This window comes from Hemicordylus capensis, chromosome 3 (genome assembly GCF_027244095.1).
Source record: "Hemicordylus capensis ecotype Gifberg chromosome 3, rHemCap1.1.pri, whole genome shotgun sequence".
In the NCBI taxonomy this organism is placed as follows: domain Eukaryota; kingdom Metazoa; phylum Chordata; class Lepidosauria; order Squamata; family Cordylidae; genus Hemicordylus; species Hemicordylus capensis.
The window spans coordinates 83,871,946-83,898,879 of NC_069659.1; the positions used below are offsets into that span (position 1 = coordinate 83,871,946).

Sequence of the window (26,934 nt, forward strand, 5' to 3'; positions counted from 1 at the left end):
TCAAATTTGTATACTGCCCCAAATTGACAAAATACAAATTAATTCATTAAAAATGCTACTGGACTTTATCAGGGACAAGTATACAAGTTGTTTTAATAAGAAATTAATCCTTAATTTCTTGACAGTGGCAAATCTAGACATAGGACACATGGAAATGTGTTGGTCCACTAACAGAAAGGGACTGGATATTAAAAATTTGAGATTGGCTGATAATGGACAAGTTAACACAACAAATCTTAATCGAGAGAGGCAGGCAGGAAGTAGACTTCACAGAAGACTAGTGGGCAGTCATTACTCACTTGACAGCTATACCTGTGAACTGGCATAAGTCAAACAAATTTCAAACTATATATTAAATGTTTACATTGAACCTGTCATATGAACCCATCTGACCTGAAAATTTCAGTCTTCAAAGAGTGACCAACAGGGGGAGAAATTATACATTTTTATTTTCTTGTTTGTATGTTTTGAAGAACACAAACTTTTTTAAAAATAGCTCTCCCCATTTCTTTTTTCCAAGCTCTGACATGGAACATTTTTTTCTAAAAACCTAAAATATTTTCTCTTTCAAGAACAGGAGAAATTCTTCTTAAAGCAGTGTTTTAAAATAAGGCACAACCAATTCATGCTGCTCTAAACCTCTTGGATCCAAGATTCAAAGGGCAGTCGTATCATTAGTAATCCAAGCACACTGGGCAGCAAACAAGCAACATTCATAGGAAAAAGTTGGAAAAGTACTTTCAAATGTAACAGAATATAGAACTTCAGATATCCCACCAAGGGTATTGCTCCTGTAACATGTGCGACTGATTGACTCCTCTGGCTTCTCACTTACCATAGATTCTTCCATCTTCTGTATCAAATAAAAAATTGATGCATATTTGAAAAATGCACACACACAGAGAGAGAAAAAAATTCATATGTGAAAGAGTTGAAAAGCTTCTTCAATTCATACTAGCCTTTCATTTTCAGAAATGCATGACACTCAAAGTGAAGGTTCAGAATTGGAAGCTACGGCTCTTTGAGACACTGATTTCAATTGAGAAATACATTTGAGCTATGCTAGGAATTTCAATATTTAGTGGAGTGAAGCAAAAGATAATTGTCTACATTTACTATGATACTTGCAGGAAGATCCTATGCATATTTACTCAGAAGCCACACTGAATTCTATTTGGTTTACTCCCAAGAAAACATGCAAAGGATTTCAGACATGTATGTATGTATAAAGAAGCATGTAAGCAGCACTACAGTAATTGAATGTATAAAGCACTTCCCGTGTATTATCTTGATGTAATCCTTACAAGAACTCTGTAAGGCAAGTATTACTATGCCTGTATGGCAGCTGAGATTGCGACGAGGGACTTGCCTAAGGCCACTGAGTGAGTTTATTGCAGAAGTCAGATTCAAACCATACAAATTCTGATTCACACCTCAGTCCATTAACCAGTGTTTATGTGACAGCTTGGCTATGTATGCAGAGGTTTTCTGTGTTACCAAAAAGCTTAACTGAATAATGAAGTATATTCCTACTGCTCCATTATAATTTATTTTCTGAGCTTTGCACCCTAAAGTTAGCTTCTTATGTAACAACATGGAAGTCTACATACTGGTCAGGATCCAAAGAGCTATCTTAGGTATGACAAGGGCTTGGGCATGCCACTTCAACTTTTATTCCTATTTTCCCACCTAGCAGGTGCCTTGAGGTGCACCAGCTCTCTAACACTAGGTATACTGCAATTATTGTTCCAGTAAAATGAATGTATTGCATAAATACATCAAACAGGGCAATTTAATCTGTTAAATTATACAGAACACATTTCATACACTTAAAAATGTAAACAAAGCTTAGATTGGCTATGAAAGCAAATATTACATATTTCAACTCCCCCCAAGTTTATATTAAGAAAGTTTTTTCCTCCCTGGTTTCAAAATGTCAAGGAACATTACACCTATAAGTCCCAGCAGGTCAATCACTGCAACTATGCAGGAAGAAAAGGAGGGCTTCAGGTGCAACTGTGTGCCTGTTCCTATGATAGTTACAAGTTCACACACACACATACACACACAGAACATAGATTTGAAGTGTTCACAGTGGGACATGGTCCAATGGAAGAGCAGTGAGTGGTCTGTACTGGGTACTCTAGCTCAGTGTTTCTCAACGTTTTTGGAGTCATGGCATGACATTTGTGGTACATTTGTGTGCAGTTTCACAGAACAGCAGTTAGTAAAGGGGTTGCCCTCGTCGCCCCCACCCCCAGGCACCCTCAAAACAATTTCGAGCTGGTGGGGGCCTCTGCCATTGGGAGCTCTCCAGAGCTCATTTCTAGGCAGGCAGCCCTCGCTGCTGGGATAAAACCCATTTTCCATCCTTGAAATGAACATAATCCCAGTAGCGTGGGCTGCCTGCCTAGAAATGAGCTCCTGGCGGAGGCCCCCACTGACTCAAAATTGTTGTGGTGTTGGGTTTTTTTTTGGGGGGGGAGGAGTTAATTCCTTATGGACCAGCAAAGACTAGCACTTAACTCCTCACGAACTGGCACCGGTCTGTGAACCGATGGTTGAGAAACACAACTCTAGCAAACTGTTCCGCTATAGATATCATTCAACCCACAACATGAGATGTAGGGTTGAAATTTTTCCAAAACTGAAACATTTCTGAAATTTTTTCCATTTCTAAATTTATTTCCATATAAGGCTTTAAATTTGATTCACTTTAACATTTAAACCACATTAAGTGTCTTTATTCAGTTCGGTTCAATTATATTACAGTCTATGACCAGCACAAAGTATCTTTATTGATTCCTCACCCACCCCTGCAAGCAAATAGTTCAGTTCAACTACTTGGCTTCTTGAAAAACTTTGAGATGCAACATGGAAAATGAATTTAGCAGCGTTTTCTTACTAAATACATAGGTCAAATATACGATCTATTTTTGGAGAAAAAATTAAATAAGTTTTATGCAAATAATTTAAAAAATTGCCTGGGGAATTTCCCCCCCAGAAAATTGTACAATTCAAAATTTTCTGGAAAATCCACATCTCTGCCTAGAACCAACCACACCTTTCCACTAAGAATAGTAAAACAACCACATGGCTTCTCCCACTATCCAAATATACTGCCACCCATGCATCTGATGACACATATAGAACTGCTGCCACAGTACTAGGGGCCAGTCAAAAGTAGACTTGTACCAATTAAAAGAGTGCATAAAGACAGGAACATGACAAAGGGAAAGCGACTAGAAAAACTGCTCAACATCTGCAGTATACAACTTGGTCTGAGGCATAAATGGAACAGCTACTTTGGATTGGATTAGATCAGGGATTCTCAAACTTGGGTCCTCAGGTGTTATTGGACTTCAACTCCCATAATCCCCAGCCTCAGTGGCCTTTGGTTGGGGATTATGGGAGTTGAAGTCCAATAACATCTGAGGACCCAAGTTTGAGAATAACTGGATTAGATCACTGGGACTCAGAAGTGATGTCATTCAAATGTCTTCATCAGGAGTCTGCCTCTGCCCAACTGCGATGGACCACATAAACTGAACCTACTAGTTCAGCCTGCCAATCCACACTGGACTATGACCCTGTTCCAAACTGGGCAACATAACCAAAGGCCTAGAGCTTTCTGAATGGAAGTGGAGATCAAAGATGGGCCTATGAAGACTAAAGGAGGCTAATGTAAATACATTCTCTCTGCTGTAGGCAAGTTACACATTTGTCCTTTTGAAAGGCAGACTCGAGTTCTAGTCACATCAGTTTGTTATTTGATTGCTTTCTTTCATAAATAACCTGCCTTTGCCCATCAGAATTATTTAAAATGTTACACTGACGCATTTAAGTTTTGACTTGTCAGAAAGTGCTGACTGTGAGTAGGTTTGGATTGAAGTAGAGACAGCATCTACCAGGAATAGGATTTGAACCTATGCCTTCCAACTTCTGCTGTGGAACAACATCAGGTCCATGCATGCCCAATATGAGCTTACTCTTGTAGTTCTCCTTTAATGACCATCCTCAGTGCCCATCATCCTCCAGACCTTGGCATGACAAAAACAGTTATTGCCATAATGTGATGCCCATACATGTCAATTGCAAGTTGTACTAAGAATACTGACCGATAGACAGGCATGAGGACTGGAGGAAATATCTACCAGATCTGTGCATGCCTGATCTACCAGGAGCAGGAGTTAAACCCATGTCTCCAAATTTTTACTGCAGCAACCCTGTTCAGATTATTTCAGTGAAAGCTTGTGGATGCTCCAGTTCACACAGTGAGCGTCACCACCCATGAAGCTTGTACCAATGACTTTAATGTATGCCTAAACTCTAATATGATGGGCGGGGCAACCATTTGTCATTTTTTCTGCTTGAGAGCCTGAAAAACTCTGGTCAAAACTTCTCTTTGGCTCTTCAAATCTTTCTGAATGAAATAATGAAATTGGTACTTTGAGAATGTGTACTTTAATTGTGATAATTTTTCTATATGTAAATTGGAACCGCTCAGACTGATTCAGTATTTGATACTTCATTTTCATCTTTTGCTTCTTTCCATCTATCTTCATTGACCTGTAAAACACAGCAAACACTTTATTTGAAGTTTGTATGTATGTATGTATAAATCACTTTCAGGAGCACCAGCCCCAAACATATTCCAATCAATCTTAGGTCTTCCACATAAGAGAAGTCAAGAAACACACAAACAAGCATCCTCAGAATATCAACTGTGACTAAGCATTGTTGAAATTAGTCTTGCTTAATTTGTCCTATTAATTTCTATGGGACTTTGAAATCGCATTGTATACGGGATACATTGTATATAGGACATAACCCTGTATTTACATTAAACAATGTATACATTAACAGCCATTTCAAACCCCAGCAAATGAAAATACCCAAGTGATAAAACAGTGGTCTTTGTCAGTTAACATGGCATTTTCTTTTCCTGGAAAATCTAGCTTCAGCTTAAAACATGAACATTTACTTTTCAAAACTTATTCTGTGAATACATAAAGACTGGAATTCCAAAGAAAATCGATTCAGAGATTAAACTTTTTGTACAACTAAAAAAGAAAATTGAACTCTGACAAAAGTGAGTAACATGTAGTTTAATCCTTGACACTTAAACTCTGCATGTACTTTAATCTCTGCAAACTAAATTTTCATATGGCATGTCAATAATTCAAATACTGAATTGTTAAAAATACTTTGTCATCTTCAGAGGCCAGTTTGAGTATATAAATATACATAACAGAAATCAGTGCTAATTATGGTGTCCCTTTATTTAATTTTGAGGTTTCCACATATATTATTTTAATTTTACAAAGTGTTTCCACAGATTGTCTGCCTTCCCACTCATTTTTCTTTGTCAATCAATGGAACACTTCTTAAAAGAACTGTTTGTACCTGGGCTACTACCAAAATATATTGCACAGCATGAAACATGAGGAGCTCATGTGTATCAATCGTAGCTAACCTCCTTAAAATATACAAGAGGGAAGGGATCAAGCCTCTACTCTCTTGTATTTTAAACAGGGGGAAAGGGCAGAGAGAGAGAGATTGTGTGTGTGTGTGAGAGAATGAGAATATCTGCAATGTCAGGGAAAGAGATAATAAATACAACAGTACCAAAGATACTATGGCATGACACTATTAATACATAAATAACATCTCTGAGGTTCAGGGTGCTCTCAGAACTGAAGAGTAGTACTACTGAAATAGTGCCATTCTTCATGTGTGATATGTTTGGTTCTCTTTGTACCAAACAACAGCCACCTAAAAGATCAAAAGTTAGCCATCATGTCTTTTCCACCCCTTAACATGCATACAAACTTAAATGTAACCATTCAAACTGTAGGGTTATTACTGGAATCAAAAATCTACAGTTCTAGAATAGAACAACCATCCCCACATTATTGATGTTTTATATAAAAACTGCAATGTGTATATGCATGTGTTTATACATACACATGCACACATACACACACAGACACTGCAGTCTTTTTATATAAAACAATAATGTGGGGATGAATGTTTATATATAAATATATATATGAAAGAAAAAAGGATTTAGGTTTATTCTTCGAGTTTTAAACTTACTAGTTTTTGAGACCTTTCCCGCAGCCTGTACCATACACTGTGATGAAGCTGGAATATGAAAGTGTGCGGTTAATTGTACAGTAATAGGACAGATCTCCCCATAACTTCTCATACCCAGCTAATCTGTGACAAACTGCTCTTATAAAGTCATTCTACCATTTCAGATGCATTAAATAAATAGTCAACATCATTACTAAATGGAAGCATTTTTACCATATCTATACAAATATACGAGACATGGACATGGGTCAAAAAATACTCTCTTCTTCAGACAGAAAGCCTCTTTTACTCATATAAAGACCATTTCCCAACTAACCTGAAAGAGCATTGTGAGAGAAAAGTGGCTGACATCCTGATTAAATTTGCCTAACTTGTCCTTTTCATTTCAATGGGATTTCTTCAAGTAAATTAAGTCAGGATGTCAGCCAGTGATCCCAAATCCAGAGTTCTTCTGTTTGCACAAGAGATCTTTGTCCCCACAACACACATACATAGACAATTTAAGACATTTCATTTACCATCTTTTTGACAGACAATGCTATGGTAAAAAGGTAAAGTGTGCCGTTGAGTTGATGTCTACTCCTGGTGACCACAGAGCCCTGTGGTTGTCTTTGGTAGAATATAGGAGGAGTTTACTACTGCCATCCCCTGCGCAGTATGAGATTATGCCTTTCAGCATCTTCCTATATCGCTGCTGTCCGATATGGGTGCTTCCCATAGTCTGGGAAACATACCAGCAGGGATTCGAACCAGCAACCTCTGGCTTACTAATCAAGTCATTTCCCCGCTGCGCCATTAGGTGGCTTAATGCTATGATAGCTCCCTACATTTGTAGAAAAAAATCTGAAGTAACTACTGTTCAAGTGGATCTACAAAATGTATTAGACATCCTTTATATGACTGTTGCTGGTGTCTATCTTATGTTTCTTTTAGATTGTGAGCCCTTTGGGGACAGGGATCCATCTTATTTATTTATTTATTATTTCTCTGTGTAAACCGCCCTGAGCCATTTTTGGAAGGGCGGTATAGAAATCGAATTATTAATAGTAATAATAATATATAAGACTACAAGAAATACAATTCGTGTTAAAAAACTGCTTTTTAGAGACCCACCATTCCAATTACTCCAGCAAAATTACACATATGCAAGAGAAGATTGACAAAACCCTTTTCTTATTGAGGGCTTTGGAACAACACAAGGACAAACATGCTCCCTTTAAAAGCCATTTAAAAACCCTGAACTGCATGGGAGAACAACAGTAGTCAGCATAAAGGAACTATAAATTACTTGGTATCCTAGTTCCAGAGCAAATAGAACAAGTATATTATAGAATCTATATATATAATCCTCCTGGGTGCGCCTTTAGAATGGGTGTCCAGCACCCAGCTGATTGGCTGGGTGGCGGAGGCGCCTGTTAGGCTGAGGCGGCGGGAGCTCATGCATGGCAGGAGGCCATTGAGCTGCTGCTGGGGGAAATGGCAGCGGCCGCGGCAAGGAGGCAGTGGCGGCCTGCGTGCCTACCGGGGTCAGGAGGTGGGGGCAGGAGAAATGGCAAGCGTGGAGGAGAGAAGCGGGCTGGGCGGGCATCAGAGACGCCCGCTGGAAGACAGGGAGAAGGGGATGAAGGCAGGGGGAAGAGTCGAACTGGGGCGGTCAGCTAGTACACAACTAATGGACAAGCATTTGTCAAATCTGTATCACTCTACTTAGGATGAAAAGCATTTTAAGCTAGACAAGATGGGTTGAAAGCAGAAACTTAAGCTCCTTCCAGATTCTTATTTTCCTTTCTCATTAAGGACAATTCACTTATTTAAAACATTACATCATAGCTCTCCAAAGCTTGAAATGGCTTATAACAATACACCAGACAGGGTGGATTTTGTTGGATCTATTTGGCTAGAAGCTAAAAACCACAGTGAGAGTGTTGCTGTCTCACTTTTCATTCCTCAGTGCCAAGGATGATAGAAAGTCTCCAATATTTATTTTAACTTGCATCTGTATTTACTTACAACTAGCCTTCCTATGATAAGATTTTAGAAACTATGCTGTATAGCATCTGACTTTCCCCCTCTTAATGCTAGTCTGAGAAATACACATTGCATTAATTTCAAACAGCTAACAGAAATTGCTGTTGATTCTGAGAGACTGTCAAGAAAAAAGTAATCAAACCTAGTGCTGATTGGATAACTTGGATGCTCTACATGAGTGTAGCAGCCCTAGTTTGAGGAACATCTTCATATATTAAGCATCCTTTAAATCCCTTAATCACATATGTCAGTATTGATTGCTTACCCTTAAGTGAATTGGAACAGACAGACCCTGGAATCTTCTTATGAGTTCAGATTGGCTGCCTTCAAGATTGTGAACTGAGGTCACCTCATACTGGCAGCACATACTGGTTCTGGGAATGTGGGGGCCTTCACTAACATCAACAAAGTCACCAAATCTGATTGAAAGCAAACCCACACAAAAAATTAATAGTCCCACACAAACTGGAAATAAGTACTCCCTTGCCCAACAGCTTCTGCTTTACCACTGCAAATTAAGTCTTGTAAATTTGTGGTCAGTCACTCTTAACTGTTCCTTTAAAAAAGAAAAATGAATACTGTTTATACTCATGGAGAAGACTGAGAATGGGGTTTGCTATTATCTGCATCACCTGTGTTATAAGAGGAGGAACATCTTGTAAACTACACAAAAGGGGTCACTGGACTGTAGTAACACCAATATACAATACCTAGAAATTAGCATATTTTAATAAACCAAATGAATGTATTTTTGAACATTAAAAAAAATAAGCATTGAATATGTACTAAATACTTACACATTGTTATTTAGAAATGCAAAATATATTTTCCCAGTGCAAAACAGAAATTAAGTTACTCTATATACTACATGGTCTTGAAAACAGAAAAGCAAAATTTGCTTCAATAGTTATATAAAAACAAAATACAATTCTCAAGAAAATCACAGGCTGATTTAGCTGGAGAACACAAACAATGATATACCATTCAATCCAAAGCAGGATGTTATGCTTGGCAAACAGGGCAAAACTATACAAACTCAGAGAGCTTATTCTGCAAGCTTGCATCAGTACCCACAGCTCTGACAGAACTGTCAAAAGACTCCTAGATACCTACACGGAGGAGTCAAGAGGACCCATTTCCCTTTTCTTCTTCAGCTGCATGTGCGTCATGGTATGCCTTTACATAGCACTGCACTAAACTGTAGTAAAATTTGATTTTTGTTGCAAAGATTGCCATTTCAGGTCACAAGAAAATATTCACCAAAAACCCCAATTTACTTTTTCAAACAATAAAGAATTATACTAGCCCACGCTGCCAAGTCAAGAGCAAACTCTCTGTTGCACTGGTAATTTATGCATCCCAGTAAAGCAGGGCTGAACAGCTTCAGCCATCTGGCTGTTTTTGGATTACATCTCCTGTCATCCCCAGTCAGCTGGAGATTATGAGAGTTGTCCAACATCTGCAGAAGAGACAAAGTTGTGTAGCTCTGCTACAAACAGATGATGACATATAGCAATAGCAATAGCAATAGCACTTACATTTATATACCGCTTTATAGCCGGAGCTCTCTAAGCGGTTTACAATGATTTAGCATATTGCCCCCAACATTCTGGGTACTCACTACATCATATGCACTACATCATAAAACAGTGGTGCATATGGTGATAACTTCTAGACTTGGCTACTGTAATGCACTCTACGTGGGGCTGCCTTTGTTCATAGTCTGGAAACTACAACTAGTACAGAATGCAGCCACCAGATTGGTTTCTGGGTCAACCCAAAGGGACCATAACAAACTCATTTTGAAAGAATTGCACTGGCAGCCAATAGGTTTCCAAATGAAATACAAAGTTCTGTTTATTACCTATAAAAGCCTTCAAAGGCTTGGGCTGAGGGTACTTAAGAGAGCACCTTCGCTGTCATGAACCCTGTCGCCTATTAAGATCATCTGAAGAGGTCCGGTTACGGTTGCCGCCATGTCATTTGGTGGCAACCTGGGATCGGGCATTCTCTGTGGCTGCCCCAGAGTTCTGGAATATGCTCCCTGTTGAAATAAGAGCATCTCCGTCTCTGTTTGCTTTTAGGAAGACCCTCAAGACGTACCCATTTTCCCAGGCTTTTAAGTGAAATTTTAAATTCTTAATATGTTTTTACTTTCTGAGATTGTTTTTACTTGTTTGGCAAATTCTGACTGTTTTTATATTGTTTTATGTTTGTTATGTCTTTAACTTTGTACACCACCTAGAGATGTCTATATAAGGCAGTGTAAATAGGATAAATAAAAAAATTAATACATTACAGGTGGCCCTTATTATTCACGGAGGTTCTATTCCTGCAGATGATAAAACCGCGAATAAAGAGACCTAACGCTATGGGGATTGGGGGGGTTATGTTCCTAAGCACACTAAAGTGTGCTGAAAATCACAAGAAAAAACAGGGGGGAACAGAAATAAGCACAGTACCATGCTCTCCAGCCCTTCAGCTCTCCAGCAAAGCCCCCAAAACTTACAAATCCTCTCATTTTTTGTTCCTTTTTTGTGGCAGAAAAGAGCCACAAAATGACTCAGCACTACAAAATGGCAGCCGGAAATAACAGCAGAAGTCATTTCTGGCCACCCAAGAACTGCGGATAGGCAAAAATAACCCTGAATTTGCCCCAAGAATAAAGACACTGGGTTCCTATGACCCAACCATGGATTCACGAAACTGCGGGTACCAGGGCCACAGATAACAAGGGCCACCTGTACTTTCATTGGTATGCACATGAAGATCTGACTTTTGATAAAGATCAAGTGGATCCAGTTACCTCAGCAATGAAGATAAGTTCCCACTCCAACTCCCATCCCCTTGTGAGCAGCGTCACACCATTTCACCAAGGAATGCAAAATACTGCCAAAAAGGAGGTGGTGACTAATTTTGTTGAGAGCAAACACACTCAGTTTGGCACAGTACAAATTTTAAACTACAACACAGGCCAGCAGCAGGCATTCAGAGATCAGACACTTCTATCTAATCCTTAGAGCGCCAGTAGCTGCAACTTTAAAGAAGAGGAGGGAAAAATTTTATCTCTTCCCATCTGCAACTTTAATACATGCTCACAATATTCTTCATTTGCCTACCCTGTGACTAAAAGAACACTACCAAACAAGTTACCTGTTTATATCTTTGTTATGTATGGAGCGGTTCTATTCATTTTTTACTTGATGACAGGTAAGTCCACAGTTACAAGAATTGCAGGTGGACAAGACAAGACATATATTTTGCTCACCTATACAATCTTACGATTCCATCAGCATTTTGTGAAGCCTTCTGCTCAACTCTATCCAGTTTGTATCTAGACAACAAGACAAGGCTCATTGGCTCTGTTCAGATGAACTTCTGCATTCCCTCCCCACAACTCATATACAAGTAGCAGGAAGAGAGGGAAAGCTTTTGCTTTTATGTTAAGACAAACCACAATTCTGTGTTGCAGATGAACTCGGAGAACTGTGGTTTGTTATAACTGCATAGTTGTAACAAACCAGGATATCAACCTGTGGTTTGATCGTTAATTAACAAGTTGATCTTATGGAACAATGCCTTAACTAATCAATCATTAACACAATGAATGAATAACAGTCAAATTGGATAGTTTAAAAGGTGTAATCAATTCTTTTCAGGAGACTATAGCTCTCTTCTCATATTCTGCCCATGTATTCAAATCCACACGTGGCAGGTGAGTATGACTGCAACTGCCAGTCCTGTTCCCCACCTCCCTGGGTCCACTGCCCTGCCCTCCACGTTTGCGTATTCAGTGGAAGATGGAAACAAGCACTACACAGATAGAAGCTATTCTCACCTTCTGCTAAATGCATGGAGGCCAGTGGACATAATTCTACTCCCCCTGCATGCACTGATTGAATGCACAGACAATATGCAGAAAACCTGCATGGCATATGACAGCTCAGTGTTTTATGGGACGTGCCAATAGCTGTTTCATTTTCCTTTCATTTCTATCAGTCATGCACTCTAGTGCAACCTAGTGGCAAAAGGGATGAACACTTTCAGGTCAAAGTGAAAACTTACTGTCTGGATCAAATTTTAAACTAATTATATATAAAATTTGTGACCTAAAATACAAAATGAGTTTCAGCAAAACTATATGCAAGGTATTTTGTAACCAACATGTATATTAATACTTACTTGTTATGCTGAAATATTTCAAGTGCTACTTTTGCATCAACATCCAGCATTTCAAATGGCAGGTCTTTGTGAATTAGTTTGTGAACTTCTTTTGTAAGAGAACGGAAACTTTCCTTTAAATTAAAAACACATACCACACACATATATCCATCAACAAAACAAACAAGGAATACAGAATTTAAATAACTGACAATCTTTGCAGGTTGTGGACTCAAGTTGAGAACCATCACTTAATAGGCTTACCAAGGCCAAACGAAGTACAGAAGAACACTTGCCTCTGCTCGATCTTGAGTTGGCCACAATACATAATATAAGCAACGGGACCAGGCAGAAATTCACTGGTCCTGTTTTTGTCTTGTTTGAAATGCTTTATGTGTACCCCTAGGATTACTGTAAAGGTCTGTAGGGAGTACACATGTCATGAAGCAGAGGCTCTGCCTGGCATACTGGCCACATGAGCTCCCGTAGGCAGAGTGGGGCAGGCCAAGTGGAAAGGCAGAGCAGGCGCAGGCAGTTTCTGCATCTTCCAGCAGTGAGACAGAAACAGCCAGTGTCCCTGCTGCAATGGAGCAGCTGGAAGCTGGGCACTCTCAGGAGAGTGACTTACTTACTTATTTATTTGAAACATTTAATATACCGCCCACTCCAAAGACTCTGGGAGGTGTACAAAAACATGCAAAGCAAGACAACATGAAAATTACATTCTAAATTAAAAACTAAACTAACTAACCAAAAAGAAAAAACCAAATAGGTAAACTACAGGGCACTGAATATTGAATCAACTGGCCGACTCCCGGACACATATGTGCAGGGCGTGAGACCCAGTACAGATTATCCAGCCCAAAATCCATCAGTTTGTCTACTAACTAGACAATATATAAAGGTCATCACAAGCTAAGGCAAGATGCTCCACTCTTTTTCCTATAGGATGTGCAACACAACAGCACCAATCTTTATCTGAGCGAATGGATGCAAGTGTCCACTGCATTTTATAACACAGCAAATGGCTCTACTCAGAGAAAATGCACACTGAAAACTGTCCATAGTCTCATGATTTTGCTCACCTCTGTGGGCTTCCATTCATCAAGCCTATTGTCCAAAAGTACATCATAGCAAAAAGCTCCAGATATCACTACATGAAAAGTCAACATAGAAAAGAAAATGAGTATTTTTAACTAGGCACAAGGGATATTTGAAAGCCTGGACTTCTACAAAGATATTTAGCAATTCTAACAGGAGTTAATACAAGGATGCTTCCTACTATAAGAACCACTTTATGAAACATATTCAGCTATAGTAAGATTTCTGAATGTCAAAAGTCAAACAACACAATATAATTTTATTTTTATTTTATTTTATTGCTTTAAAGTTTACCATTCACATTCATTTTTTAAAATTCAGAGTGATGATTTTAATGTACTTTATAAGAACTGCAAGAGACTGCATATCATAGCAACAAATATCACTTGCATAAGTGAGTTACAATTAAAAACCTCATTGTACTTTATGTGTGGTTCCATTGATTAGAGTACTAACAGATGTGGTGATGGTCACTAGCTACGTAAGCATACATAAGATGTATTCAGTTGTTATATTACCAAAATCTTTGAACTATGCAACATTACAAACCAGCCTACCTACTCTCAGTAGATTTCTGGTTTTGCCATAACTGGTTTTCAAAATATTATACAGAGAGAATATAAAGTCTCTCTCTAAAAATGCCTGACAAGTTTAGCAAGCTGCCTTCTCAAGTGTATTTACTTTTCTGTATAGAAACTGTGCTGCCTGAAATTCCAGACAGCAAAGAGAAAGATTACTTTAACTTGGCTTGCATAAACTTAATGTGCAGCACAGGATATTTCCCAGCGCATGTTCTGAAAATAAGCAGGTCTGGGTGTGATCAGTTCCGATGCAGTCCTCCATCCAGGAACCCTCTGCACACCATTTCAAATTCCATGGAACTAAGACTGGTTATAAATGTAGTGTTTCAGTATCACACGATATTAACTAATGAAAAAAACATGACTGATGGTCATCACATTCAAGACAGATGAATATGAAAGAGAAATTAGCTCACACATGAACTTGGGGTCATCCTGTGAGACTGGATTTGACAGTAGATTTAGTACAAGCAAGAAGAAGCATTTCTTCATTCAGTGTATAACTTAGGGAATTATTCCCCACAAGGTGTAGTGAAGGCCACTAATTATGTAAGCATACATACCATGTATTAAAGCATTTGATTACCAAAACTTTTGAAACACATAATTTTTTTAAAAAAAAACTCTAGTCAGAGAAGCCTCTGCGTTTGCTGCAATGTGCAACTTATCAGGGGCAGCAGAAGTCTACAAGAAGCATTTACATACCTGGAACTTCTGGAGCTCTAACAAGAGTGACTGAGTATTCATCTTTGAATGCCTGTTCCAGCACATAGCCCAAGATCATAGCACAGGACCGCCAATAGGCCTGAAATAGAGGGTTTCAAAATGGACATTTATTATTGTTCTGAAGTTAGTTTATGCCCAAACAGTTCAGGTTCAAAATATGGTACTATGTATGAAGATAGCTGTTAATTTTCTTTGTATCTCTGCACTTCCCTAGAACCCTCATAAGCAGCCTGCTTACTAGCAGAGAGAGGAGAATGTGGGGTACTGGACTGTTTTCCACCCACAAGAAAGTACTTTCATAGATCACCTTTTGTTGTTAGCAATGATATCCAATATCAGGCTCTCTAGAACACAGCTATACACAAAAGGGCTCCTTCTAGAAAGAGTTCATTATGAACTATGCAATGTTTCAGTAGTCCAGGAAGAGTTATTTATATAATGTATGGCAAAAGAGATACAACTATAGTACAGAAACACAAAAACAAACAACAGATGCAGAAAACTGGGAAGACAAGCACATATAATGAGAAACAAAGCCTGATTATATTTCAGTTATTCTTAGTGTAGTCTCTGTGTTCACATTCCACAACACAAGATGTTAATTATTCAATTCCACAGGCTTTACAGAAGTGAAGTCAGACAAAAAGGGAAGAGAACATTCTGAAGACACATTGGTCAAAATATACTTTGTTAACTTCCTCTGGATCTTCGTCTTTGAAAGTAAGAAACTGGATTTCACATGTCTGCGTAAAAGGCCTGTACATATCCCAGACTTCTCCATTTACGAGGGCGAGTACAGATTTCTTAGAGTGCCATTCACTTAAATCTAGGGAAAGAGGGAAAAATGGGAAAAGGTTATAAAATCCACTCTTCAAATGCTATAAGATAGATCCATTCTATGAATAAACTGACAGTTTAAAATTACCAGGGCATTTTTCACACAGCAGGTTTTCCCGTGAGTTTACTGAGAGTTCGAAGTTGCCCCTCAAAACCGACGTCAATCAATCATTTTATTTGCGGCCGTAAGCCAAACAAAATTAAAATTTTAGACAGTTACCACAGATAAATATACAGCATAGAATAGATAAAAGATACACAATCAGCCTCATAAAACCCCATGACGAGAGGTCAGTTTCATAGCCCCATATAAAAATTTAGCAACCAGTTTAGTAATACCCTCATTAACATCAGCAAGACAAAAAAAACCCAAAACCGACGTAAACAGTGGATTTTTTAACCCTGGATATGAATCAGGCTACACTCTAATGTGTCACCTTAAGTGGCGCAGCAGGGAAATGCTTGACTAACAAGCAGAAGGTTGCCAGTCTGAATCCCCGCTGGTACTATATTGGGCAACAGCGATATAGGAAGATGCTGAAAGGCATCATCTCACACTGCGTGGGATAAGGCAATGGTAAATCCCTCCTTGTATTCTGCCAGAGAAAACTACAGGGTTCTGTGGGTGCCAGGAGTTGAAATCGACTTGACGGCACTTATACTTATACTCTAATGCACAAATGAAAAACCAAAATTGTGGGTGAAGTGCCCCCGACAGCTCGCAGGGACTTAGGGATTAATCTGACTGATATGTGAACGCACACCTTCCATTCCAAAGGAGATGCGAGTTAAAAGACCTGTGTGAAAAACACACAGCCAGATAATAAATTTGAAGCGGATTATCAGGCAAATTATTAGAAGTTAGTTAAAAATGAGTGAGTGAAAGAGCAGGGGAAGCAACAGCAGGCTTCCATCTATCACTTTCCTTGGAATACTTGCTGCTTAGCCCTACCTTCAGTGAATCCCTTGGAATTGACAGAAGGCAAGTAGAGAGAGATGAGAGAGACTAAGGTCGTTCTCATGACCATAATGGGGGTAGGGAGGGCAGGGTTGAACTGATCTCCCCCCACAGATGAGCAATGAGCTCTTGGGTGTGCCAGCGCACACCCACACAATCCACACTGCTCCCAGCAGCGTGGATCGCTGGAAACTGGGAAAATGAGTCCCTGCCTCCAGATATCCCATACTACACCTCATGACAAGTGCGGTGCATTGGGAGATTCCCCCATGAGTTGGGCGCTCTAGGTGCCCGACTCATGTGTGCACTCAGGCTGCGTACAACCCGAGCACACAAACATATGATCCCGAACCTGGGGTTGAGAGAGCGCTCACACCCTCTCACCCCAATTAAGGGCCAGGGTTAAAAGTCAGGCTAGTGGGGGCAGAAGCACCAGGATCGGGAGCGATCCCAGCGCTCCACACAAACAGCCCAACCCAGGCTGTTGGGCTGGGATCGCTCCCATGAATAGCCTTATGTGAATAGCCTCATTGCTCATGTGAATAGCCTCATTGCCTGCTTGTTTTGAAACAGACTGTGAAGTGGTGCAGAAAAATTTAACTGGTGGAAAATACATTTCTTTCTCAGCTTTTGGGGATATACAAATATTTGTAATGCAGTAATCCACCCTAAAAGGCAGACAGGTGAAGTCACGGGGATAGCTTGGATAAGAGAATTGTTAAAGTATGAAATACAGGATTGCTGTGTCCCCACAACAGAAGGTGAAATACAAACAAATAGGGAGGAAGAGGAGAAGTTATCTAGATTACTATTGGGAAGCAAGAGTGACTGTTGGACTGTTAGTAGGGATGTGCACGGAACCGCGGCGGGGCATTTCGAAGGCGGTGGGGGAGGGTTCACTTACCCCTCCCGCCACTTTTCCCCCGCTGGCACTCACTGCCAGTAAAAGTCTTTGGGGCAGCAGTGTATCTCCCTGCCACCCCGTCCCCGTCCTCAGCTGGAAGTGGCCGGAAGTACCACGTGCCTGTACGCCCATCATGTGCGCGTGCATGCATGTCAGACGGGCACACGTGCACCCGGTACTTCCGGCCACTTCTGGCCAGGGGGGGAGGGGTGGTAGGAAGGTACGCTGCCACCCCAAAGGCCTTTACTGGCAACAAGCACCAGTGAGGGAAAAGCAGTGGGAGGGATAAGTACACCCGGCCTCGAACTCTGAACCACCCCAGTATTCGAACCTGTTCAGAAGCCCGTAAAAGGGCCTCCAAACAGGTTCATGCACATCCCTAACTGTTAGCTAATTGAACTGACTGTTTTGTAAGACCTCTAGAACAGTGAACTATGTTTCCCCCTTTGTTAAAGTGTTATCACTCTCAAGCATTCCTTTTTTCATACAAAATTAATTCCTGCATGTTCTGTCCTGGCCCAAAGTGTGATTTTTATTAGTCATTCAGATTCAGAGTGATGTAACCACAGCCATCTATTTCATTTACTTACGCATCGCACAACTGTATGGAGTGGAAAGTCCTTTGTTCATTATAAATAATGTGCCTGGGTGAGATTTGCCAACATATTTGACTTCAATTTTTTCAATTCGTGGATAAAGAGATAATTGCCTCTCCTTCTCTTTTGTAAAAAGCTCACTGCGCATCTGAGCAATCTCAGCTGTTGAGAGTTGAGGAGCAGGAGCTGTTGAAACAAATCCTGGAAATAAGAAAAAGTCTTATTAAACATATAACATCTTTAGACATTTTATACAGATGACCTTAACAAACATCACATTTTATATAATAATTTAGAACATGTTTACAGTATTTAAATCAGCAGGTTGCTTATTTATTATGAAGCAACTGTCTACTACCTAAGCCCTTGAAACAAGTGGGTTGGAATTATAATCTTGCTTCCTCATTTAGGATCAATTTGGCTCTCAATGGTCTGATTCAGGTGTTAGAAACAGCTTTTCACCCTTCCAGTCACCACCTGCACAGTGGTAAGTGCCACTGCTACATCCTCTGGTGATATAACCCTTGCCATAAGGGAGATGTTTCCACCCTCTCTTCCCAACTTGAAACCTCCTCCTTAGTTGCACTGAACTTTAGAGTGCTCAGCACATCTTCAGGCAAGATCCCTGTACACCTCTCCAGTTCCTAGGAAGAGCTAGCCATTTGAGTGGTGGGTGGCAGAAGCATTTTAGGAAGCAGCTGCCTACTGTCCAAATATGACAGCTATGATTAGGAGCCTGAGCTCCTTAAGCTCATGTACTAGCTCCTCCTCACTTCTAGTCTGCAGTTTGTCATTGCATCTGAATACAGCAACTGTCTTGATCTGAGAACTATGGCTGACTAGAAAGCACAATTAATGTATTCCGATGAAATAATAAAATGCTGCTGACAGCAAAGTAGAAGCTTCCAATTCTTCACAAGGGAGGAAGCTCATGGCCACAGTTTACCATAGATGACGTATGTAACAACAAACCATGGCTTGCTGTGACATCTGAATTGGGCCAAAATCTTAATGAATATCCAGCATACTATAACTACTATTGACTAATAAATTATCATTTATTTATTTATTTATTTATCTGTTTAGCTAACTTATTTCTATACAGTGCAAAACTTGCATCTTTGGGTGGTTTACAATTAAAATAATATAAACATTAAAATCATTTTCTTTAAAAACGTTTAAAATCCAACATTAAAAGTATTAAAACTTTTATGAAGAAGGAGAAGAAGGAGACCTAACTTTATATATCCAGAAGTTCTAGGATGTCCTTTAAATAGGCAAGTCTGCCAAACTTTACTAACAGTCACTAAAGAGTGCTCCGACAGTATTCAAGGGTGTTTCCAGGTATACATTTAATTCCTGTTTTGAAAGCCAGCACTAACTGGATTCAGGTTAATAGCTCATGGCCTCAACACCATATGACAGATGACAGAGACGACATATGGTTTATTTATTTATTAATTATGCTATTTACACACAGTCTACCAGATGTTATTGACTGGATTTGGAACTTTCATTATCGGGCCCCTTCAAAGGGTCTAGAATAACTAAAGAAAAATTAAAGATATTGTTGTAGTATTCGTGCTGTCCCAAGAAGTGCGGCCTTCTGTAGCTGATGTGTTGTAATTTTATTGCTGCCCAAGGCTATATTTATACCACCTTCCTATTTGTTAAAATAATGCACAAAGCAGCTCAAACATATAAAATCATAGTATCTGCACATTACTGTGAAGCTGCTTTCTGGCACAACAGAGAGGAGGAATAAATACACAGTGCCAGTAGGTCCTCAAACAGCTATAAAGGAAGACCTCTGGAACACAGTGACATTACAAAGGGGTGGGGGGAGAAGACTCCCCATCTGCTTAAAGCATGTATGTTCCTACTAACTTTTGGGCTGCCATTGGACTGCATTCAAAGAGAGATAGTCATGATTAAGGTCTCTGAAATAAATGACCCAAGTTAACTGTGATTTAAGTTTCATTAATTTCAAGGAGCCAGCCACCTAATGGCGCACCAGGGAAATGGCTTGATTAGCAAGCCAGAGGTTGCTGGTTCGAATCCCCACTGGTATGTTTCCCAGACTATGGGAAACACCTATATCGGGCAGCAGCGATAGAGGAAGATACTGAAAGGCATCATCTAATACTGCGTGGGAGGAGGCAATGGTAAACCCCTCCTGTATACTATGAAAGACAACCACAGGGCTCTGAGGTCACCCAACTCCACAGCACACTTTACCTTTAATTTCAAGTTTCAATCTTAGCACTAACATTCTTTGGCCAAAACCCAATATTCTCTGTATACTAATAGATTTCAATTCAGGATATGTCATGAAGGCACTGCCCACAGCACAAGTTTCTATGCACTGCATAACCACACATCATGGGATGTCTGATACATCATGGTGTGGGTGTGTGTGTGTGTGCGCGCGCGCAAAGAAAAGCAGCTGGGCTCATCCTCATATCTCATCCCAGGGCCACCATCAACCTCACTACGCCCCTGCTAAAAACTCTAAAGTCCCTGGGAAGAAGAAAGAGAAGGAAAGCATGGCACTAACCACCTGGGACTAAAGCAAAGCCTAAGTTTACTGTCCTACATTCTGTTATTAATTCCACACTTCATCCAGGAACAAGTGAAGTGATTTTTTATAATTGTTTTTATTGTGTTTTATTTTACTGTTTTAAATCATTGTACACTGCCTTGAGATTTGCTAGGCAGTTTATATATATAAGAAATAGATTAAAAAATAAAGAGAACACCTTTGTGACTGTGTAACTCAGGGGTGCAGCTATAATTGAGCAGATGGGTTCAAAGAACCCTGGCTCCCCAGCTCCTGAGGGCCCCCCAGCTCCACCTCTCCTATCTTCTTCATTATCTTCTTCACTCTGAGGGACTGCTAGAGAGACAGGTAAACACAGGTCCCTTCTCCCCTAGTGCAAATTATCTGTCCCTCACCAGAAATTTAAGAAGGGTGGGGGGGGGACACCACCAGGCAGATAACAATACATGTTAAAGGTTATTCCCCACACACAAACGGTTTTTGGATGAAAATCTGCTTTGGGTGCTGTAGATCTGCAGAATCTTATGGAGGTTGCTGTTTCTGATCGGCAGCTGCCCTTGCCCTGCTGAATTTCTGCCTGTAGTGCAGCTGTTAGTGCTCACTGGCAGCCTCCCCCCTTTGCGGTCCTTTCAATCAAAGCCTGCACGGATGAGGAGGAAGGGAAAGAACACTTTCCTCCTGCAAGCTTTAACGGGGAGGGACTGACGATCTCTAACACACGTTAGGGAGTCTGTCTAGCGGACTTAGAAATATATATATTTCTTTCATAGTTTGAGAAAATAAGCGCTGCAGCAACTTCCACTTATTGAAATGGGGCAAGTACTCATCCCACACCCTCCAGTAACGGAGGAAGAGAAGTTTCTCCGCGTATCTAGAGTCAACCCCAGCCAGCCCTCCAGTCCCCCGTGCCTCGTGCACTCACTCCTGCTGCAGCCACTCCATAATCTGCGGGCCAGCCGACGAGAAGCCATGGCCAAGGCTGCCTCGTCCCCTTTTCCTCTTTCCCACCGTCCGATGCAAACGGTGCATCAGCATTCACTGTCGTCCGGAAACTGCAGGCGCGACACAAACGTTCCATACCTCAACAATTTCCCCAACCTAATGCTACTGAGCAGGCCCATGAGAAAACGAGTATGCTCAGTGAAGCAGCTGAAGCCGACTGCCCTTTTTTTTCTTTGCCTAAAGCGAGGAAATCAGACTTCAGCCCTACATACAATTTTGACAAGCAAGTTTAAATTAAGGGAAAGAGTAGCAAAGAATGTCAGCGTATCACTTTACATTCAAATAGGTCTAAGGCTTGTAGAGGGAGAAATACAATATTGTTTATTGTGAAATATGCTAAGTGTAAAAGAGCTTCAGAGTTGTCTAGAACTGAGCATGCTCAGTCTTTTCTACTGTAGTCACTGCCCTTACTCTGCCCATGCTGGCTGTCAGAAATTGCTACAAAACGCCGGCTTCATTCCAATTGCAAATACATGTCATCAAGATCTGAATGCACTGCATTCATTCTGTCTTCAGATATTTTTTAAAGGGCCTCAAGTTCTGAACAGAGTGCACTCACTTTTGTGTGGAAGAGGAGGGACCGATATCGTTCAGTGATGCTTAAAATTGCTTTGGTTTTCCTTTCAGGTTTTACAACAGTGTCTTTCATGTCGAATCATCGAGGTCTAATGGCTCCCATCCTCATCCTTTTCTCCCATCATCACTTCTCTCACCACAGTTGCTAAGAGAGAGGTGCAGAGATGGCTGTTTGCTGGTGAGTTTTCCCTCTCTTTGTGTTGCACCATACAAGGCTCTGTTGTGCTATGCAAAAGAGAGAGTAATCCACTGGTTTTGCCTCTTTCTCATTTGTTCTCTCTCTCTGGGGAGCAGTGTGGAGGATTGGGTCCCTCATCACCCTTGTGTTTAAAGGAAGAGTGCAGACAGATAAGCAAGCAAGAGGTTGAAGATGGCTGCTCCCTCCCTCTCCAGCAATCATTCGCTCATCTGTGTTCTCTCTTTGATCACCACAATGGTGGGCAACGGATCCAGCACTTTCCCCTAAAGTGATACAATGCGGACACAGAGCCCAGTGGGAAATGGGCTTGGGTAAAGGCTGCAAATCTAACAGAAGTTGCTGTTCCTTGAAGGCAGGACATCAGATGGTGTGTGTTTTGTGTCCATGTTTTGTGCCCTTCCAAACAATTATGCTGTTACTCTTGATTCAGTGCTGCAAAGAATTAGAGACTCTTCTAGATGGCAGTAAAGGGCGCCTTGAAAAGTGCTTGCTAAGAGTTGAAGGTGAGAGCTTACTTGGCATCTACACAATCTACAGACTTCTGTTGGCTTTTCTAAAAGAACCTCACATACCTAGGTCATATGGCCAGCAGGCACCTTGCACAATAGCTACAACTCCACCTGCCAGCCTACTCTTGCTTGCTGTGATTAGCCCACCTTCCACCCAATTGGTTAGAAAATTAATATTGAAAAGTAGTGGGTTAATCATAGAAAAGGCAACTCCAAATGTCTTGTTTGGAGCACTGTAAGATATTCCCCTTAGGGGATGGAGCCACTCTGATTAATGTTTCCAGGTGAAAGTGAGAGGGCTTATTGCACTGACTATATAGGGCTGCATTTTTGGCAGGGGAAGAAGAGTCCAGAAACCAAGGCCTCTTCAAGGTTTAGCTAGCATAGCTCTGGAAATCCTGTTCAGCTGATGAAAATGACAGGTGTGACTGACTCCCCTACTAAACTTGTGCACTTTTGCTTCAGCAAATGAAACATGCTAAATTTTAGAAACTGGTTAGACAGAGGGAAGAAGTGCTGGCTTGAGCACTGGCACCACTCAAGGTGATGCTAAGATGCTGACAGCATGTCTCCTCAGTCCCATGCAGTCAAGGGGTTGGGCCATCCTGCTTCCCCAGCCTGCCCTGCCCTTCTCCATCTGCTGGCTTGCAATTGCTTTGATAGCCACCTGGATAGTGTTTTGTTTTTTTTCTTGCTCTCTTCCTCAGCAGGAAAAAAAGACAGGAAAAGGATGCCATCCTGGAAGCAATCAGTGGCTACATGCTGACAGATGGGGGGAAGTGGTGGCACATGTGATAGACATGCAAGATTCAGGGAGCAGCCCATCCCATCCCACCTCATTCACTGCCACCCTTCCTCATTGGGCAACTTGCTAGTTGCTTGCTAGTGTGGGTGTTGCCTCATTGGGCAGCTTGCTAGCTGCCTTGATGGCTTCCATGAGGAGCTGGGGAGTGGCAGCAGCAGACAGATGAGGCAACACCCACAGGTTGTGGTGGGTGGGGTGCCTACACCAGTTGCTCCAGGGTGCAGGCAGGCACCACCTGAGGCCATTGCCTCAGCTTCCTTCATGGACGAGCAACCCCTGAAGCAGCCCCTATTAGCTAGCATCAGATTAGGGGCTGATGCTAAATAGTGATAAGCCACTCCTGTTTAACTCCTGCTACCCTGAAAGAGCTACAGTCCAGGCAAAGGTGCTGACAGGATTTTCTGGGCCCAGTCCCCAGTGTATGTGGATTGGCTCCCCCAACTTATCCACAACTGTTCAGTGGGCTGCTGCCCCCCTCCCAGCACACCATGCAGCTATTTCCTATCCTCTGTCCCAGATTGCCTACTTTGCCTCTTTCCCCTCATCCATTCCCCTACCTTCCTAGTGCCTACCTTCTCCATCAGCATCATCTTCCTCTGCTCTATTCTTCCTCTCTTCTTTTGGAATGGAGTTCTGAAGCAGAAACATATTCTGGCCTCAAGGTGTATACTGGGGCCATCACTAATGACCTCTTTGCAGTGGTGATGGTGAGGAGGAGCAGCAGCAGTTAAGTTGGAAGGCACAGGCAGGTAAGGTAGCGCTTCCCCGATGGGATCCGTATTGCTATTGAGGTTCTGTTCTCCATCCCATCCCTATTGATTGTTCTGAATCCAAGTGAATCAAAGGTCACCTGAAATTAGCCAAAGCTAGAACTATGAGGACTGCTGGGAAGTGAAAAAAAGCCTAAGCCTGACTCATGTATATGTAAGTGTTGTCCAAATTACAGCAAGGGATGCTAGACAACAAGATGCAAGAACTGGCAGTTCTCGTTTTTTGAGAACATTGGTGAAAATAAATGGCTATCGTCTGAAAATGTACCCAACAGTGTCATGACAATGTCTGGGAACAGAAGCAAAATGCTGGAGTGAAACTTAGAATCTGAATACAGGGCTTTGGATAGGTCATACTTGTTTTTGGACAAAGCGGACTTCATGAAATTCACTTGAAGTTATATTACCATGCTAGCTGTCTGATGTGGATTGCAGATTGGATTAAAGCATCCTATGGATGGATTATGAATATGGAAGAAGCAGGACTTTCAGGTGGATTACATAAATATTTATGGATTGATGCAAAAAGAAAAGATGTGGGTATTAAAAACTATTCTATTAGAAATAGTTTATTAAATATCTGGGACAAATACAAAAGAAGACTAAGTCAGGCCTTATCGCCTTTAGCTTCAATAATAAACATACACTTTTACAAGGAGGAGTATACTAAGAAATTTGAACAATGGAGAGAAAAGACATATTATTTGCAAAGTTTAACAGTTAATAAAACTAAAATAAAATCAGCTGAAATTATTTTTGCAGAGTGAACAAGTGCTCCTTCGTGGTTTCAGTATTCACAGATAAACTGCATAGTTCAGAAAGAGATACAAAAACGGAGGGAAGATTAGAGAATTGACAAATTTTGAAATATTAACAACAACTCAGAACACTTACTAGGACTTATATACATGTTATTGAAGTACTTAAATAACAAGTTGTCATTGAATCGGGACAGGTAAAAGATTGCATAATAAAATGGATGCAAAACTTTAAAAAACCAATTGATATGCAACAATGGGAGTATCAATGTAAGGTGAATATTAAATTTACAGGGACTAGCACAATAAGCAATACTGGTATAAAATGTATTTTTGCTGGTATCTGGTATTTTTGCTGGTATGATTGCAAAGATAAACAATAAATTTTCTGGTAAATGCTGGAAATGTATGAATCAGGCGGGAACTTTTTATCATATGTGGTGGACGTGCAGTAAAGCTAAGCAATTTTGGAAGACAATTCATTATAAGATGCAACAAATTTTGAATATTGACTTCCTGATTTTACCAGATTTTTTGTTGTTGTTAAATATAAAACCTTATATACCTGTAAAATATACTGAACTCTCTTTATATATGATTACTGCAGCTAAAATTATGCTAAATATTGGAAAGTTAATTTAATTCCATCATTAGAAGAGTGGCAACTTAAACTTTGGGAATATGCATCAATGGCTAAGATTACTTCATACATACAGAACAAATCAGAGGATAAATTTGTTGCAATGTTGGAACCGTTTATATATTATAATTTGGTTCATGGTTTAACGCCACATCCAAGATTTGGATTTTTTTTGTAAACTAGGCGATAAGTTCTATATCTTTTGATGGCTGTATTGATGTAGATATGTTACACAGCTACTATTGGGTTAGAATGAATTGTTAGATATGATAGGGAACTGGAATCCAAGTTGACGTATTTTATTATCATGAGATGTCATATGTGTTTCTTTTCTCTCTCTCTCTTTTCTGTGTTGGCTGTGTATTTAATCTTTAAATAAAAAAGAAAGAAAGAAAGAAAGAAAGAAAGAAAGAAAGAAAGAAAGAAAGAAAGAAAGAAAGAAAAGAAATTCAGTGAATGAGCACATAGTTCCTGAAACAAGACAATGGAAAATTTGGGGTCTTCTCCTCCACCTCCAGACAAGGCAGAACACACTATGGTTGGGGGGAAAGTCAGAAACAGCCAAGAAATGGCACCCAGACAATGTTTGTGACATTATAATATCATGTATGGTGTCACAAACAGGATAAGCTCAAAATCCTGATAGAGATACAAGAGTGGGCAGCCAGAAAGGGCAGATTCCTGGGAACATTAGCTTGATGTAGCATCTCCTCAAACATCTTTCTTCTACTCCCCATCTCTTTCCCTCTTCTCAGTTCTTTCCTATGCCCTTCTGCTTTTTGCTTTTTTTTTTTTTAAAAAATGACTCTTTCTTTGTATTTCTCTTTAGGATACTTTGCTTCTTTCCTAATCAGTAGGTTTTCTCTTTTTGGTGGTTAGAAGGAGGGTTGCAGTCAAAGCTGTGAATATTATGGGAATATGTAGCTGGATTCTCAAATAGCTATGAACTTGCTAAACCGTAAAGCTTTTTAAGCAGGAGGATATACAGGAAGGTAGTCAGAATGCATAGTGGTAGGGTAGAGCTTGTAGGAATATTTAATCACTTGCTGCTGAGAATTATTTGCTACTAAGAATTGTCTTGCATTGTTTATTTGCCATATCATTTCATCAGCCTTAAGGGTTAG

At 40.4% G+C, this 26,934-nt stretch overlaps 2 protein-coding genes across 12 annotated transcripts in view; one reads left to right on the top strand and one right to left on the bottom strand.

Annotated features, from left to right (window-relative positions):
• Positions 1-2,722: 2,722 nt before the first annotated feature.
• MRPL39 (mitochondrial ribosomal protein L39) overlaps positions 2,723-26,934 on the bottom strand; it is a 34,440-nt gene continuing 10,228 nt past the window's right edge. The window contains exons 2-11 of one of the 7 annotated variants that reach the window (XR_008319224.1): positions 17,986-18,177; positions 15,383-15,522; positions 14,676-14,775; positions 13,374-13,441; positions 12,310-12,422; positions 11,396-11,461; positions 8,393-8,546; positions 6,100-6,147; positions 3,476-4,569; positions 2,723-3,344 (exon numbers count right to left, since the gene is read on the bottom strand). Coding sequence is in view for 6 of the 7 variants with exons in the window: in XM_053308283.1 (XP_053164258.1) it covers positions 4,504-4,569; positions 6,100-6,147; positions 8,393-8,546; positions 11,396-11,461; positions 12,310-12,422; positions 13,374-13,441; positions 14,676-14,775; positions 15,383-15,522; positions 17,986-18,192; positions 21,474-21,522 (1,011 nt within the window). In the remaining variant the exon portion in view is untranslated. Of the gene's footprint in view, positions 4,570-6,099; positions 6,148-8,392; positions 8,547-11,395; positions 11,462-12,309; positions 12,423-13,373; positions 13,442-14,675; positions 14,776-15,382; positions 15,523-17,985; positions 18,193-21,473; positions 21,650-22,112; positions 22,621-26,934 lie in introns of those variants that run through there. The other 6 variants (XM_053308286.1, XM_053308285.1, XM_053308284.1 and 3 more) reach the window with 6 other exon arrangements.
• Positions 22,698-26,934, top strand: part of JAM2 (junctional adhesion molecule 2) — a 75,878-nt gene continuing 71,641 nt past the window's right edge. For 4 of the 5 annotated variants that reach the window (XM_053308288.1, XM_053308289.1, XM_053308290.1 and 1 more), the window contains exon 1: positions 22,723-22,831. In XM_053308288.1, the coding sequence (XP_053164263.1) occupies positions 22,738-22,831 (94 nt within the window). In that variant the 5' untranslated portion in view covers positions 22,723-22,737. Of the gene's footprint in view, positions 22,832-26,934 lie in introns of all 5 variants that reach the window. The other variant, XM_053308293.1, reaches the window with a different exon arrangement.